Source organism: Somniosus microcephalus, chromosome 32 (assembly GCF_052327205.1).
Source record: "Somniosus microcephalus isolate GS21.2 chromosome 32, FLI_Smic_1.0, whole genome shotgun sequence".
Classification (NCBI taxonomy): Eukaryota; Metazoa; Chordata; class Chondrichthyes; order Squaliformes; family Somniosidae; genus Somniosus; species Somniosus microcephalus.
In genome coordinates this window covers 29,896,092-29,913,238 of record NC_141018.1, presented here as the reverse complement: position 1 = coordinate 29,913,238, position 17,147 = coordinate 29,896,092, and the positions used below count along the sequence as shown (strand labels likewise).

The 17,147-nt window shown below is 48.2% G+C and overlaps 1 protein-coding gene across 3 annotated transcripts in view; it reads left to right on the top strand.

Moving 5' to 3' along the window:
• Nucleotides 1-17,147, top strand: part of LOC147097356 (uncharacterized) — a 167,318-nt gene that overhangs the window by 50,339 nt on the left and 99,832 nt on the right. For all 3 annotated transcript variants that reach the window (XM_085972266.1, XM_085972265.1, XM_085972264.1), the window contains exons 5-12: nucleotides 319-454; nucleotides 2,383-2,508; nucleotides 4,422-4,547; nucleotides 5,569-5,673; nucleotides 7,309-7,497; nucleotides 9,457-9,695; nucleotides 12,420-12,627; nucleotides 15,464-15,540. In XM_085972266.1, coding sequence (XP_085828392.1) covers nucleotides 319-454; nucleotides 2,383-2,508; nucleotides 4,422-4,547; nucleotides 5,569-5,673; nucleotides 7,309-7,497; nucleotides 9,457-9,695; nucleotides 12,420-12,627; nucleotides 15,464-15,540 — 1,206 coding nt within the window. The remainder of the gene's footprint in view (nucleotides 1-318; nucleotides 455-2,382; nucleotides 2,509-4,421; nucleotides 4,548-5,568; nucleotides 5,674-7,308; nucleotides 7,498-9,456; nucleotides 9,696-12,419; nucleotides 12,628-15,463; nucleotides 15,541-17,147) is intronic.

Sequence of the window (17,147 nt, the reverse complement as noted above, 5' to 3'; positions counted from 1 at the left end):
GGAGTGAATGGCAAGTCTTCGAAATAGTGCCATGGGATCTTTTACGTCCACCTGAGAGAGCAGACGGGGCCTCGGTTTAGCGTTGCATCTGAAAGACGGCACCTCTGACAGTGCAGCACTTCCTCAGCACTGCACTGGGAGTGTCAGCCTAGCTTTATGTGCTCAAGTCCCTGGAGTGGGGATTTGAACCCACAACCTCCTGACTCAGAGGCGAGGGTGCTGCCCTCTGAGCCACTGGCTGATAAGGGAGTGATCGGTTCACAGTCTAGTAGTGAACGTACTGCTTTTGTGCAATAAAGAATCTGTTGTTCTGCTCAGGATTTTGCATCTGGAGGTCGAAATGGCAAAAGCGAAATCCTCACTCGACCTAATCAGCCGCAGCCACGGGTCTGTGCCGTCACCTCCCACTCACACAGTCTCCTCGCCAAAACTGGAAGATGTTGCACCAAAACAGGTGAACACTTTTATTGTGTTTTATCATTGTAACTTTTCGTGTAAATTTTTAACATTCGCTAGCCGATCTCCCTTGGTGTTGCACATGGAGTGTCACAGCCAAGTGTAGTCTATTGGTGAGGGGGGTAGTGGTGGGTGGTTAGCGGGCAAGGGTTAATTGGACCAGGGCTGCAGAGGTCATTCAGAACCCATTTTAAAGCTCTGTCCTTATTTGGCCCGCGTTTATAACGGGAACTGCCGATGTCAAATTGTCACACGGCAGTCACACCTCCCGCAGTGCGATCTCTTCTGAGGACCATAGCTGCCGTCCGTGCGGCTGGTCAATCTGCTTCCATCCAAGATTGGGGCTCGGATTCAGAAATGAAGGTGATTATTTGCCTCTTCATGGACTCCCAGCAAAGTGACATTGTTGGGGCAGATAGACCGGCACTGGTGATTCAGGAGCGAAGTCGGGAATCACCTTTTCACACACAAAGGCTAGTAGAAATTTGTCACTCCCTCCCCTCAAAAGGCTGCGGTTGCTGGGAGTCGATTGGAGCTTTCAAGACTGAGATCGGCAGATTTTTGTTGGGTGAGGATATCGAGGGATATGAAACAGAGGCATTTAAATGGAGTTGAGGTGCAGAGAAACCATGATCTAGTTGAATGGTGGTGCAGAGCCGAGGGGCTGAGTGGCCTCCTCCTCCTGTTATTACTATGGGACAGACGTGGTTAGGGCAGATAGAATAGCATTGGTGAGCGAGACAAAATACAGAACCGTTCTGAGATATGATCCCAGTGTCCGCCACCGTCTGGTAGTTTGTCCAAGTGGCCTTTCTTCACATGTGAACTTAGCGCGTGCTGGCGGCAGGCTATTGAACCATGGCCGACCCCACTTCCATTCTCATCATATAATGATCAGGAGGGCCTGGCGGTTTGTTTTTGCTCCCTAGCTTCAGCATCAAAGCCAACTATAAGGTCCCTGATTCTACCCTGGCTGAGACGTATTATTCATTCACGGGATGTGGGCGTCACTGGCAAGGCCGGCATTTATTGCCCATCCCTAGTTGCCCTTAAAACTGAGTGGCTTGCTCAGCCATTTCAGAGAGGCAGTTAAGGGTCAACCACATTGCTGTGGGCCTGGAGTCACATATCGGCCAGACTGGGTAAGGACAGTAGATTTCCTTCCCTAAAGGACATTAGTGAACCAGAGGGGTTTTTACGACAATCCAAAAGTTTCATGGTCACCATTACAGATACCAGCTTTTTATTCCAGATTTATTTAATTAACTGAATTTAAATTCCCCAGCTGCCGTAGTGGGATTTGAACTCATGTTGCTGGATCATTAGACCATCGCAAACCACGCTTCTGGATTACTAGACCAGTAACATAACCACTGTACTACCATTCCCGTTGGCCGAATGCAGGACAGACTGAGGATCAAGTTCGTGACCTTCCTGTTCAGGAAGATGCCGTACCAGCAAGCGTACTTGTCAACGGAGTCACCAGAGGGTGCTCGAACGTGTAAATGAGTCAATGTTCACATTGAGGGCTTTTGCTTCGATAGGCCCCCCACACACCCCAAGGTTAAATTCCTGTCGTTCAGATTGGCCCAGAAGATTCTGCCTTGCAAAGCAAACAAGTGGAGCATTAATGTGACAAGGATTTGTGTCCTGCTTGTACACAGTCAGACTTGTTCAGACTTGTCCCTGGCTGACCTGCTGCACGTTAGTTTATAGACGAGGGGAGCAATGCTGCGTGGTTTGCGATGAAAAGCTCATTCGCTTCCCCTTTAATCTTCTGCGTTCAAATCTCAGAAACCCGAAATTGTACTGATTTTGATATAAACTCTTGACTCGCATTTATTTTTTTTGCTTTCTTCTTCGTCTTCTCTTCCCCCCCCCCCTTCCAATCACACTTTTTTTTTAAACTTTCCTGGGGGTCGCCAGGGGAAAGACAGCTTGATACGGGAGCTGCAGTCTACGAGAGAGACCCTCCGGGTTTACCAGGACCGGGTGCAGAGTCTGGAGGAGGAGAGCGATAAAACTGGAGAAGACTTGAGGAACTTTCGAGAGGTCGGTCTTCCTTTGCGCTACACCCCATTTAGGGGTCTTTCATAGAATCATACAGCACAGAAGGAGACCATTCGGCCCATCGTGGCTGTGCCGGCTCTTTGAAAGAGCAACCTAATTAGTCCCACTTCCCCCTTGCTCTTTCTCCATAACCTTGCAAATATTTCCTATTTAATTATATATCCAATTCCCTTTTGAAAGTTACAATTGAATCTGCTTCCACTGCCCTTTCTGGTAGTGCATTCCATTCCAGATCATAACTTGCTGTGTGAAATAAATTCTCATCCCCCCCCCCTCTTTTGCCAAATATCTTAAATCTGTGTCCTCTGGTTACCAACCCTCCTGCCAGTGGAAACAGTTTCTCCTTATTTACTTATTACAGATGGAGCTGTACAAAACTCTAGTTAGGCCACAGCTGGAATACTGTGTGCAGTTCTGGTCGCCACACTGTAGGAAGGATGTGATTGCATTGGAGAGGGTGCAGAGGAGATTCACCAGGATGTTACCTGGGCTGGAGCGCTTCAGCTATGAAGAGAGACTGGACAGGCTGGGGTTGTTTTCCTTAGAGCAGAGAAGGCTGAGGGGGGACCTGATTGAGGTGTACAAAATTATGAGGGGCATAGATAGGGGAGATAGAAAGGAACTTTTCCCCTTAGTAGAGGGGTCAATAACCAGGGGGCATAGTTTCAAGGTAAGGGGCAGGAGGTTTAGAGGGGATTTGAGGAAAAACTTTTTCACCCAGAGGGTGATTGGAATCTGGAACTCACTGCCTGAAAGGGTGGTAGAGGCAGGAACCCTCACAACATTCAAGAAGCATTTAGATGAGCACTTAAAACGCCATAGCATACAAGGCTACGGACCAAGTGCTGGAAAATGGGATTAGAATAGACAGGGCTTGATGGCCGGCGTGGACACGATGGGCCGAAGGGCCTCTTTCTGTGCTGTATAACTCTATGACTCTATCAAAACACCTCATGATTTTGAACACCTCTATTAAATCTCCCCTTAACCTTCGCTGCTCCAAGGAGAAAAATCCCAGTTTCTCCAGTCTCTCCACATAATTGAAGTCCCTCATCCCTGGAACCATTCTGGTAAATCTCCTCTGCACCCTCCCCAAGGCCTTGACTTCCTTCATCTTTAATTCTTCTTGCAATCTCTCTCCCCATTTGTCGCGAGGCCGTGTAAAATGGGTGGCAGATACCTTTGTGACCGAGCAGAGTGAGTGGCCCCAGGTTCAGTTCAAGGTGTGTGCTAAACTGACTGCTCTTGGGCGAGGGGGGTAATAGATCTGATTGGCCTCAGCGCCTTTGGGCTGAAGAGGGGAGCTTAGCTTCTTCTCCTGACTGCCACCCAGTGATCAAAATACGAGTGCGTCATTCCTGAGCTGTGGCTCAGTGGGTATCACCTTCGCCTCTGAGTCAGAAGGTCGTGGGTTCAAGTCCTATCCCGGAGACTCGAGCGCAGCAGTCTAGGCTGACACTCCCAGTGCAGCACTGAGGGAGTGCTGGACTGTCGGAGGTGCCGTCTTTCAGATGAGACGTTAAACCGAGGCCCCGTCTGCCCTCTCGGGTGGACGTAAAAGATCCCACGGCACTATTTCAAAGAAGAGCAGAGGAGTTATCCCCGGTGTCCTGGCCAAAATTTATCCCTCAATCAACATCACTAAAAAACAGATGGTCTGGTCATTATCACAACGCTGATTGTGGGAGCTTGCTGTGTGCAAATTGTCTGCCACGTTTCCTACATTAAAACAGTGACTACACTTCAGAAGTACTTCATTGGCTGTAAAGCGTTTTGAGACGTCCGGTGGACGTGAAAGGCGCTATAGAAATGCAAGTCTTTCTTTATCGTCTAAAGGATAACTAGAGGGTCCACTTATTCCAATTAACATTCCGAGTTTCCTTCATCTCTTCCAGGTTCAACATTCAGCGCTTGTGAAAACTAACGAGGCCAATCAAAGACTGACCGAGTCCTTGCGAGTGCAGACCGGCCTGCACGATGAGCTGAACGAGCTGCGGCTCAAGTACAGCGAAGCCAGCCTGGTAATTACGTTTTGTCACAGTGTCACTATAAGAGCTGTCAACGGTATCCCAGGAATCGAGAGCAGCCGCGGGCTGGGACGAGTTGGAAAACTCTTCGACTGTGGACGGCATCGCACCCAAGACCAATCCCTTCCCCACTGAACATGAACGCGCACACACACGTGGTTTACAGTAGGGGGTCGCTGGATAATGACGAGTCCTTGACCCAGGGGAAGCTTAGGCCAACTGTTAACGTCCAACTGCTTCTCCAACTCAGATCAGCTAACTCAGCACAGACTAGAGAGGCTCTTTCCTCTAGAACGGACAAAGCTGAGGTGTGACCTATGCGAGGTCTTTAAGGGTTTGATAGGCTAGACAATTAAAAACCATTTTTTAAATTCCTTAATGGGATGTGGGCGTCGCTAGCAAGGCCAGCATTTATTGCCCATCCCTAGTTGCCCTCGAGAAGGTGGTGGTGAGCCGCCTTCTTGAACCGCTGCAGTCCGTGTGGTGAAGGTACTCCCACAGTGCTGTTAGGGAGGGAGTTCCAGGATTTTGACCCAGCGACGATGAAGGAACGGCCGATATATTTCCAGGTCAGGATGGTGTGTGACTTGGAGGGGAACTTGGAGGCGGCGGTGTTCCCATGTGCCTGCTGCCCTTGTCCTTCTATGTGGAAGAGGTCGCGGGTTTGGGAGGTGCTGCCGAAGAAGCCTTGGCGAGTTGCTGCAGTGCATCTTGTAGATGGTACACACTGCAGCCACGGTACGCCGGGGGTGGATGGAGTGAATGTTTAAGGTGGTGGATGGGGTGCCAATCAAGCGGGCTGCTTAGTCCTGGATGGTGTCGGGCTTCTTGAGTGTTGTTGGAGCTGCACTCATCCAGGCAAGTGGAGAGTATTCCATCACACTCCTGACTTGTGCCATTGCAGATGATGGAAAGGCTTTGGGGAGTCTGGAGGTGAGACACTCGCTGCAGAACACCTAGCCTTGTTGGACGATCTGTTCCCTTTAACCTATCCTCTATCCACCTGTCCTTGCAGGAGAGAGACTTGCTCTCTTCAAAATCGGTGAGACTGGAAGAGGCTGTTGTCAACCTGAAGACAAAACTAGCCGGTACAGCAGCAAACAAAGATCGGTTCTTCCGGGTAAGATCTCCTGCGGGCTGATTTTCCGTGAAAGTTAATTAAGTCAGAGAGCAAGGGTCAAACTCTGACCCATGGGCCATTTGCACCTTATGAGCCCCGACAGTCTCCGTCCCATTCACACCACCTATATCCCTTCTTTGCTGTCTTGTCCGGTTTGAATTTTGTGGGTTGGGACCAAAGGTCAGTTCTTGGTGCTGCTGTACCAATGAATAACTTTAAATCTGAGATTGATAGAATTTTGCTAGCCCAGGGTGTTAAGGGATATGGAGCCAAGGCAGGTGGATGCAGTTAGGATACAGATCAGTCATGATCACATTGAATTGGGGACAGGCTCGAGGGGCTGAACGGCCTCCTCCTGTTCCGATGCTCCAGTGTTCCTCAGTGGTGGCTAAGTCCTAAATCAGAAGATTGAGCTCCATTAGTATCAGTAACTTGAGATGTTTGCAAATTCATGGGAACATTTAATTTTAAACTTCATATATGCTCCCCCCCCCCCCCAAGGCATCTTTGTACATCCTACGTGGCTTGTAGCCTGGTGCCTCATGGATGAGGATGTCATTAAGAAATTCCTGAGATGCTTGTTCCTCTTCCAGACATCTCCACAATCCACAGGTTGAGAGAGAGAGAGAATGAGAAAACCCTCCCACCTGCCCTTCTTGTACCTCCTGGAGGAATGCCAGGAGCGAGGTTGTGATTGGTCGCTCTGCGGTGAATTTCATTGGTCCTTTCTGATTACCAATCACAGGCTGTTTTAGCCAGCCAATTGGGGGAAAAAAAGGGTGAAAATGACTGCCCTCCTTCCGTGCCAGGGTCAGTAACCAGAAGCCATAGGTTTAAGATAATTGGCAAAAGAACCAGAGGGGGAGGTGAGGAGAATTTTTTTATGCAGCTAGTTATGATCTGGAATGCGCTGCCTGAAAGGGCGGTGGAAGCAGATTCAATAGTAACTTTCAAAAGGGAGTTTGATAAATACTTGGAAAGGAAATAGTTGCATGATATGGGGCATGAGTAGGATAGTGGGACTGGATGCAGGGAGGATGTTTCCCCTGGCTGGGGGGTTCTAGAACGAGGGGTCACAGTCTCAGGATACAGGGTAGGACATTTAGGACTGAGATGAGGAGAAATTTCTTCACTCAGAGGGTGGTGAACCTGTGGAATTCTCTACCACAGAAGGCTGTGGAGGCCAAGTCACTGAATATATTTAAGAAGGAGAATAGATAGATTTCTAGACACAAAAGGCATCAAGGGGTATGGGGAGAGAGCGGGGATATGGTATTGAGATAGAGGATCAGCCATGATCATATTGAATGGCGGAGCAGGCTCGAAGGGCCGAATGGGCTACTCCTGCTCCTATGTTTCTATGTTTCTAATTGGCGAGCTCTTTCAAAGAGCCGGCACATGCACGATGGGCCGAATGTCGTCCTCCTGTGCTGTGTGTTTCTCTGATATTCCCAGAAAATAAACAACGGGACGGGTGTGATTTTTAAAAAGGGCGAATTGTCACCCGAAAATCTTTTCTAAAAAAAAAAGTATTATTTTTGTATGTGTGGCGCGCGCAATGCTGAGAAAATGTCGGCACGGTGGTTGAACGAGCGCTGATGGTTAAAAGATTTCTAACATGGCTGACTGCTGCAGGAGAAGCTGGATTTGCACACACGGGTTCAGCAGCTGACTCTGGAGCTAGAGCGAGCCCTGAGAGGGAGAGAAGGCTTCGACGACCAAGTCGCTGATCTCCACGTGGAGCTGGTGAGCACCAAATCTCAGGCCAACCGACAAGACCAGGAGAAAGTCTTACTGAAGGAAAAACTGGCAACCATCAAACAGGTACAGTATATATACGTTGCCTCCAACCCTATTTTTACATTGAATATAGCAACGCCGGTTAATAGAGACATTTAAAAAAAAAAAATAGAAGCACTGGGGTTCATTTCTAGAGGGGTGCAATTGAAAAGCAGAGATGTCATGCTAACCGAACCTTGGTTAGACCACACTTGGAGTACTGCGCACAGTTCTGGTCTCCTTACCGATGTAGAGGCACTGGAGAAGGTACAAATAATAATTTACAAGGATGATAGCAGAATTGAGAGGTTGTACCTATTCAGGAAAGATTGAACAGGCTGGGGTTCTTTTCTCTAGAAAAGAGAAGGCTGAGGGGTGACTGGATAGAGGCAATGTGCCCGCTAAGGTGCGCCCGCATGACCGTGGAGTAGCTGAAGGGTCCCGTGCAGGCCGCTCGCTGGGTTTTATATTGTAAATACCGCGCATGCGCAGAAATTTAAAGGGACCACGCATTGAAAGAATCAGGCCATGCAGAACAAAGCGAAACTTACAGGGACAATTGGATAGAGGTCTTTAAAATTATGAAAGGGTTTGATAGGGTAGACGTAGAGAAGATGTTTCCACTTGTGGAGGACACCAAAACTAGGGACCGTCAATATAAGATAGTCACTAACAAATCCGATAGGGAATTCAGGAGAAACGTCTTTACCCAGAGAGAAGGGCCGAGAAGCAGAGGACACAGATTCAAGGTGATTGGCAGAAGAACCAAAGGCGGCGTAAGAAAAAACTTCTTTAGGCAGCGAGTGGTTAGGATCTGGAATGTGCTGCCTGAAAGGATGGTGGAGGCAGACTCAGTCGCGGCTTTCAGATGGGAGTTGGATACGGACCTGAAGGAAAGAAATTTGCAGGGCTACGGGGAAAGGGCGGGGGAGTGGGACTAGCTGAAGTGCTCTTGCAGAGAGCCGGCACGGGCTCGATGGGCTGAATGGCCTTCTTCCGTGCTGTAACCATTCAATGATTCTATAATGTGGAACTCGCTACCACATGGAATAGTTGAGGTGAATAGCACAGATGCATTTAAGGGGAAGCAAGATAAACACATGAGGGAGAAAGGAATGGATGGGTTATGCTGATGGGGTGAGATGAAGTGAGGTGGGAGGAGGCTCATGTGGAGCATAAACACCGGCACGGACCAGTTGGGCCGAATGGCCTGTTTCTGTGCTGTAAATGCGATGTAAATCTGTGTAATTCTCTGTGTATAGCTGACCCCCAAAGGTGTTTCTGTTTATTCAGCAGGGTAAGGATCGCTGACCATCTTCTCATAGAAACATAGAAAAATAGGAGCAGGAGTCAGCCATTCGGCCCTTCGAGCCTGCTCCGCCATTCATTATGGTCATGGCTGATCCTCTATCTCAAAACCATATTCCCGCTCTCTCCCCATACCCCTTGATGCTTTTTGTGTCTAGAAATCTATCTGTATCCTTCTTAAATATATTCAGTGACTTGGCCTCCACAGCCTTCTGTGGTAGAGAATTCCACAGGTTCACCACCCTCTGAGTGAAGAAATTTCTCCTCATCTCAGTCCTAAATGTCCTACCCCGTATCCTGAGACTGTGACCCCTCGTTCTAGACCCCCAGCCAGGGGAAACATCCTCCCTGCATCCAGTCTGTCTAGCCCAGTCAGAATTTAATATGTTTCAATGAGATCCCCTCTCATTCTTCTAAACTCTAGTGAATACAGGCCTAGTCGACCCAAGCTCTCCTCATATGACCGTCCTGCCATCCCAGGAATCAGTCTGGTGAACCTTCGCTGCACTCCCTCTATGGCAAGTATATCCTTTCCTAGGTAAGGAGACCAAAATTGCACACTGTACTCCAGGTGTGGTCTCACCAAGGCCCTGTATAACTGCAATAAGACATCCTTGCTCCTGTGCTCAAATCCTCTTGCAGTGAAGGCCAACATACCGTTTGTCTTCCTAAACTGCTCGCGCTGTTCCTTTTCAGGTGAACGAGAAACTCACCTCCGAGCTCGGCGAGCTCCGGCTGAAGTTGGAGCTGTGCCAGGACCAGGCCCGTCAACTGGAGGCCGAGAAGAAGATCTTCAGCAATCAAATCGAAGCCTTGGAAACGGAACGTGGCCAGTTGGTGAGCGAGAAAGAGATGTTGTTGACTGCTGTGCAGGCGGATGACAGAACCCACGAGGGCGAGCTCCTCACTCTGAAGAAAAGCTGCAAGGAACTCAGGTAAACAAGGAAAGGTTGCTCGACTGTTAATGGCTGTTCACCTGCCTCTCTCCATACGGAGAAAGGTACAGGAAACTCTTTTTTATCCGGCACCGGCGTGGTGCCGGTTTATCAAAAAGTCCGGATTACAGAGAGGTATAGTTTAAAAGGTACGAGAGCTCCGTACACAGCAACAAATCCAGGCTTCCCTGTTGCTTAGCAACAGGTGCAGGAACCCCGGCCACAGACCAAGCGTCCCTGTTGCTTAGCAACAAGTGCAGGAACCCCAGTTACACAGCCACAGATCCAGGAACGGCCACTAATATGAAGTAAAACTTACCTGAACCTACTCCTGAATTTTGCCGGTTAACAGAGATTTCCGGTTATTTAGGTGCCGGTAAATCGAGAGTTTCCTGTAATCAATATTGAACCTCACTCATTTCCGTTGAGACGAAAGCAAAATACTGCGGAGGCTGGAAATCTGAAATAAAAACAAAGTGCTGGAAACACTCAGCAGGTCGGGCAGCATCTGTGGAGAGAGAAACAGAGTTAACGTTTCAGGTCGATGACCCTTCGTCAGAATTGGAAAAGTTAGAGATATAACAAGGTTTTAAGCAAGTGCAGGGGCAGGGAGAGGGGGGAGGGGAGGAAAGAACAAAAGGGAAGGTCTGTGATAGGGTGGAAGGCAGGAGAGATTAAATGACAAAAGATATGATAGTACAGGAAACTCTCTTTATCTGGAAATCTCTCTTAACCGGCAAAATTCAGGAGTAGGTTCAGGTAAGTTTTACTATATATTAGTGGCCGTGTAACCGGGGTTCCTGGATCTGTGGCCGTGTAACCAGGGTTCCTGCACCTGTGGCCGTGCAACAGGGACTCCTGGATCTGTGGCCATGTAACCGGGACTCCTGGATCTGTGGCCGTGTAACCGGGACTCCTGCACACGTGCCGTGTAACCGGGGCTCCTGCACAAGTGCCGTGTAACCGGGACTCCTGGATCTGTGGCCGTGTAACTGGGACTCCTGGATCTGTGGCCCTGTAACCGGGACTCCTGGATCTGTGGCCGTGTAACCGGGACTCCTGCACACGTGCCGTGTAACCGGGGCTCCTGCACAAGTGCCGTGTAACCGGGGCTCCTGCATCTGTAGCCGTGTACGGGGCTCTCGTACCTTGGTAAGTATCACCTCTCTGTAATCCGGACTTTTTGATCAACCGGCACCACGCCGGTCCCGGATACAAAGTGTAACATATCAAAGTTTGCAGATGATACAAAGATGGGACGGAAAGTAGTGAGTGAGGAGGACATAAAAAACCTGCAAAGGGACATAGACAGGCTAAGTAAGTGGGCAGAGATTTGGCAGATGGAATACAATACTGGAAAGTGTGAGGTTATGCACTTTGGCAGGAAAAATCATAGAGCAAGTTATTATCTTAATGGCAAGAAACTGGAAAGTACTGTAGTACAAAGGGATCTGGGGGTCCTGGTGCACGAAACTCAAAAAGTTAGTATGCAGGTGCAGCAAGTGATTAAGAAGGCCAATGGAATGTTGGCTTTTATTGCTAGGGGGTTGGAATATAAAAACAGGGAGGTATTGCTGCAGTTGTACAAGGTATTGGTGAGACCGCACCTGGAATACTGCATAGAGTTTTGGTGTCCATACTTAAGAAAAGACATACTTGCTCTCGAGTCAGTACAAAGAAGGTTCACTCGGTTAATCCCGGGGATGAGGGGGTGGTCATATGAGGAGAGGTTGAGTAGATTGGGACTCTACTCATTGGAGTTCAGAAGAATGAGAGGCGATCTTATTGAAACATATAAGATTGTGAAGGGGCTTGATCGGGTGGATGTGGTGAGGATGTTCCCAATGATGGGTGAAACTAGAACTAGGGGGCATAATCTTAAAATAAGGGGCTGCTCATTCAAAACTGAGATGAGGAGAAACTTCTTCACTCAGAGGGTGGTAGGTTTGTGGAATTTGCTGCCCCAGAAAGCTGTGGAAGCTACATTATTAAATAAATTTAAAACAGAAATAGATAGTTTCCTAGAAGTAAAGGGAATTAAGGGTTACGGGGAGCGGGCAGGAAATTGGACATGAGTCTAGGTTCGGAATGGTCATGGCCCTGTGGGTAGTGGAGTGGGCCCAGGGGCCGTGTAGCCTGATCCTGCTCCTACTGTGTTCTAATTCTGTGTTAGATTTCAGGAGATGGTTTTATTCCTGTTCCTGGCTGGGGTGGAGATCGCCTTTACAGAAGGTAAGTACTGTAGAAAATATAGGGACAGAGTGATCTCCTGGAAGAATTTCGATCGCCTAGATGGGTCGGAGAGGAATTTCCCAGATTTTTTTCTCCAAATTGGCCATTGGGTCTTTATCTGGTTTTTCGCCTCTCCCGGGAGATCACATGGGTTCGGGTGGATGCAGAGTGATAGAAGATTTGAGGTTAGGATCAGATCAGCCATGATCTTATTGAATGGTGGAGCGGGCTCGAGGGGCCGATTGGCCTACTCCTGCTCCTATTTCTTATGTTCTTAAAAGAGTTTCCTGTACAAGGCAATAGGAGATGGTAATGGGACAAGTAAAGAAACAAAAGATGGGTCTAGAGGAGGTGTAAATGGGAATGGCAGAATCATCAACAGCTGCCATCTGAAAAAATGGGGGCCGAGGTGATGGTCTGAAATTGTTGAACTCGATCTCGAGTCCGGAAGGCTGTAAAGTGCAATTTACGCTGGGACTTTTTTCTTCTCAGGGCTTCCGAAGCTGAACTGAGAGAGCACAGCCAGCGCCTGGAGGCCGAGTTGCAGCGGAGGGCGGAGGAGCTGGCAGCGGTCACCCTGAAGCAGCATCAAGTGGCTCAACACTGGCAGGGGAAGTGGCAAGAAGCTGCCGTCGCTCTTAAAGCCAAGGAGAAGGAGCTGCAACCAGCGGCTGTGAAGCACCAGAGCAGGAGTGAGAAGGTGCGGGGCCTTTTACAGGGACAACAGCAATTGGCATATGTCCGAAGAAGCGGTTTATCTGAATGATTCCACTGGTAGAACTGTCTTACCGATATCAGCTATGTCACTGTGTGGAGATACAGAGGTGGAGGGGGGCTATGGGGAAAACCAACAAGCACCACCTTAACTCCCCGATTCTGTGGGCTGTGTAAGCTTCTGACCTTTCATTAACATGAAGAAGTGTTGCAGTTATATAGACCTCAATAAGATGTCCTGTTTTAGACTCTCGTTTAAACGGCACCTCAATATCCAGAATTCTCTATTAACCGGCAAAATTCTCACTCCGAAAACAGCACCTCAATAACCGGCAATGTTGCCGAGTCCGAGTCCGAGTCTCCCGCGGTGGCCGAGTTAGTCAGTGGGGGTAGTTCTCCAAACTGCCACTACTCGGCTTCTTGGCGCTGTCGGAAGTCTCTTCCGATCCGAACACCTCAATAACCGGAAATGTTGCCGAGTCCGAATCCATTTAACACAACATCCTGTAAGTGAGTACCCAATTATACTGCACATTTCTTGATTTTTTAATTTTTGTTTGTTTAAAAATAGCCTCGGTAGATATACCTCTCCGTTTTTAATCAACTGGCACCATCCCGGTCCCGTCGGTGCGGGATACGGAAGAGTTTCCTGTATTGCAGGTGTTCAAATTCCGATAGAGATGTTCGAAATTATAAGGGCTTCTGCCAAGTTAATCGGGTAAAGCTATTTCCATTAGTCGGTGATTTAAGATCATCACCAAAAGAAGAGGTTCGGAGGATTTATTTTATGCAGAAGGTTTGTTCGGGCGTGGGGCGCCCCTACCAGAAGCCGTGGAAGCAGAATCCATCATAGCTCTCAAAAGGGAATTGGATAAATGCCTGAAGAAAAATGTAAAGGGCAATGGGGAAAGGGCAGGGAATGGGATTAAGTTCTGTCCGAGAGCCTGCAGAGCTGCGATGGGTTGAATGGCCTCCGACTGTGCTGTAAATGCTGTGATCTCTAGAAGGGGAATCGAGGTGGAGAGGCACTCGGAGAGCCGAGACCTCCGCCTACCGCTCTCCCCCTGTTTATTTAGCTCGGCGCTGCTGCTCCCGTGATTGCCACTGCTGAACATGTGGGGATACAGCTGTGAGCCAGGCCAACATCTGGGTCACCGCCGCTGCTGTCGGAAGGCCGTGTTGTTTATCACCAATGGCGGGAGAGTCGTGCGTTAGATGAGGACTCTATCTCCACTGTAAGGGCATCTTGCGTCTTTATGCGCACGGGGATGGAGTGTTATACATGAACCGTGCCCATTGAGAGAAATTTAAAGGGACCGCGTGAATCATGCCCATTTATTGCTCTGCCCCTTGTTGCCCTGGACACAACTGAGTGGTGTCGAAGTCTCGACTTCCGAGTAACTCTCCAATTAACAAAATGACCTCAACTGTTAATTAGAACAAAGACCTTCAAAGGTACATACTGTAAGCCTCCCTATCCTGGTTTATACATGACTCAAGGACTCTCTTCATCTAGCTATGAGAAAGAGATAGGGAGGCTTACAGTATGTACCTTTGAAGGCCTTTGTTCTAATTAACAGTTGAGGTCATTTTGTTAATTGGAGAGTTCTGCTTTTTCAGCAGAACTAGCAATTACTAATCTATGGAAGCCATTTTGTGTTTTCTATTCTGTACCTTGTGAAGCCATTTTGTAATATAAAAGTACACTTCCTCATTGGCTTGCTGGGCCACTTCAAAGGGCAGTTAACGAGCCAACCACATTGGCGTGTCACGTAGAGGCCAGACTGGCCAAGGAGGGTGGGTCTCCTTCCCTAAAGGGCTTTATTGAAGCTGTTGTTTTTTTTTACAACAATCCGACAGCTTCATGGTCACTTTTACCGTTACCAACTTATTATTTCTAGAATTCAAATTCTCAAATGGCCGTGGTGGGATTTGTAACTCACGTTGTGCAGTTTGGGTCGCCTTATCTGAGGAAGGATGTCCTTACCATGGAGGGAGTGCAGCGAAGATTCACCAGACTGATACCTGGGATGGCAGGAATGATGTATGAGGAGAGATTGGGTCGATTAGGCTTATATTCGCAAGAGTTTAGAAGAATGAGAGGGGACCTCATTGAAACTTATAAAATTCTAACAGGACTAGACAGACTAGATGCAGGAAGGATGTTCCCGATGGTGGGGAGTCCAGAACCAGGGGTCACAGTCTAAGGATAAGGGGTAAGCCATTTAGGACAGAGATGAGGAGGAATTTCTTCACCCAGAGAGTGGTGAACCTGTGGAATTCTCTACCACAGAAGGCAGTTAAGGCCAATTCATCAAATATATTCAAGGAGGAGTTAGGTATATTTCTTAAGGCTAAAGGGATCAAGGGATATGGGGAGAAAGCAGGGACAGGGTACTGAGTTTGGATGGTCAGCCATGATCTCATTAAATGGCGGAGCAGGCTCGAGGGGCCGAATGGCCTACTCCTGCTCCTATCTTCTATGTTTCTATGTTTCTATGTTTCTCTAGATTATTAGTCCAGGCCTCTGGATTACCCGTCCAGTGACCTAACGACTACTGTACATAGAAACATAGAAAAATAGGAGCAGGAGTAGGCCATTCGGCCCTTCGAGTCTGCTCCGCCATTCAGTATGATCATGGCTGATCCTCTATTTCAATACCATATTCCCCCACTCTCCCCATACCCCTTGAATGCCTTTTGTGTCAAGAAATCTATCTATCTATCTACCCTAACATTTAAACTAAGATTAAACCAAGCCAGCCATGGACTCGTTTTAGATCGATGCCTATTTTTGTGATAGTTCTTTATCCTCTTCACAGGCTGACTTGCTGAGAGATTATGAGATCTTTGAGGCTGATCTGGAAGAGCTGATTGAGCTAAGGGCTGCATTAGCCAGGTACGGTCGAGTGTTTCATTAACAGTCTTTTGAACAACATATTCTGTCTTGGTTAGTGATGTTACTGCATAACCTTGAAAAGTCTGGCAAGGGTAACTTGTTTTTTTAATCACTGTTAACATGTCCAATGCACAGTATTTTTATGCCATGGTAATAATGGTTTTTCTCATTTGAAATTACATGGAATTTACTGCACGGGAGCAGGCCATTCGGCCCAACTGGTCCATGGTCTATATTCCACACAAGCCTCCTCCCACCCTACTTCATCTAACCCTAGCAGCATATCCTTCTAGTCCAATCTCCGTCATGTACTTATCCAGCCTCCCATTAAATGCACCTATACCATTCACCTCAACCACTCCCTGAGGTAGCGAGTTCCACATTCTCACCACTCTCTGGGTAAAGAGGTTTCTTCTGAATTCCCTATTGGATTTATTAGTGACTATCTTATATTTATGGCCCCTAGTTTTGGAGTACCCCACAAGCAGAAACATCTATTCTACATCTACCACGTCGAACCCCTTCATAATTTTAAAGACCTCTATTCGGTCACCTCTCGCCCTTCTCTCTAAGGAAACGAGACGCAGCCTGTTCAGTCTTTCCTGATAGTTGTATGAATCGGTTTCAGTCACATGATCTATGACTTGGCAAAGGGATTGGGAACAAAACTCCTGTAAGCTGAGTTCAGCGGCCACTCTAATGCAATAGCAGGTTTGACGGGAAACCACTGTAGAGTTTTCTGTTTTTACAGGGATTTTTTCCCCCCCCCCCCACAAAATACCCAAATTAACTGAGATTACTGGGAAGCTTGGGCCGATCGCAGTTTTAGGTTTACCATTGAAAGCACATCCTGCATCCGTGCAACTTATTTTTGTTCCTGAGACATTTGAACACTTTTTGCCATAGAAACTAGGAGCAGGAGTAGGCCATTCGGCCCTTCGAGCCTGCTCCGCCATTCAACGAGATCATGGCTGATCATCCAAACCCTAGCACCCGGTCCCTACACCGACAGCCATCCCACCCAAGCCCTACCCCCATAACCCCGTATATTTAATCCCCTCTAACACTAAGGGCTAATTTTTATCATGGCCAATCAACCTAACCCGCACATCTTTAGACTGTGGGAGGAAACCGGAGCACCCGGAGAAAACCCACGCAAACACGGGGAGAATGTGCAAACTCCACACAGACAGTCACCCGAGGCCGGATTTGAACCCGGGTCCCTGGCGCTGTGAGGCAACAGTGCTAACCACTATGCCACCGTGCATTTTCTTGATTTGTGTCTCGCTACATTTCCCTCAAGCTTCCACCATGCCCTCTGACTTTCGGCCACATTTGCTTTGTCGCTAGTTCTATCTCCTAATAGTGGCCTCTTGTTTTGCTGGAGAGCGAGGAGCGAGGAAAGGGGAGCGAGCGGCTTGGTGAACACGCCACAACAGTCAGCTCACAAACGTAGGCCCAGAAACAATTCGACAGATCGAGGAGAGAGGCCAGGCCGCAAGTGGTCCCTAGCTTGCACCGTGGGTTCAAACCCTACTCCTAGACTTGAGCACCTAATCTAGGCTGTACTGCAGTACTGAGGGCGTGCTACATAGTCGGTGGTGCCG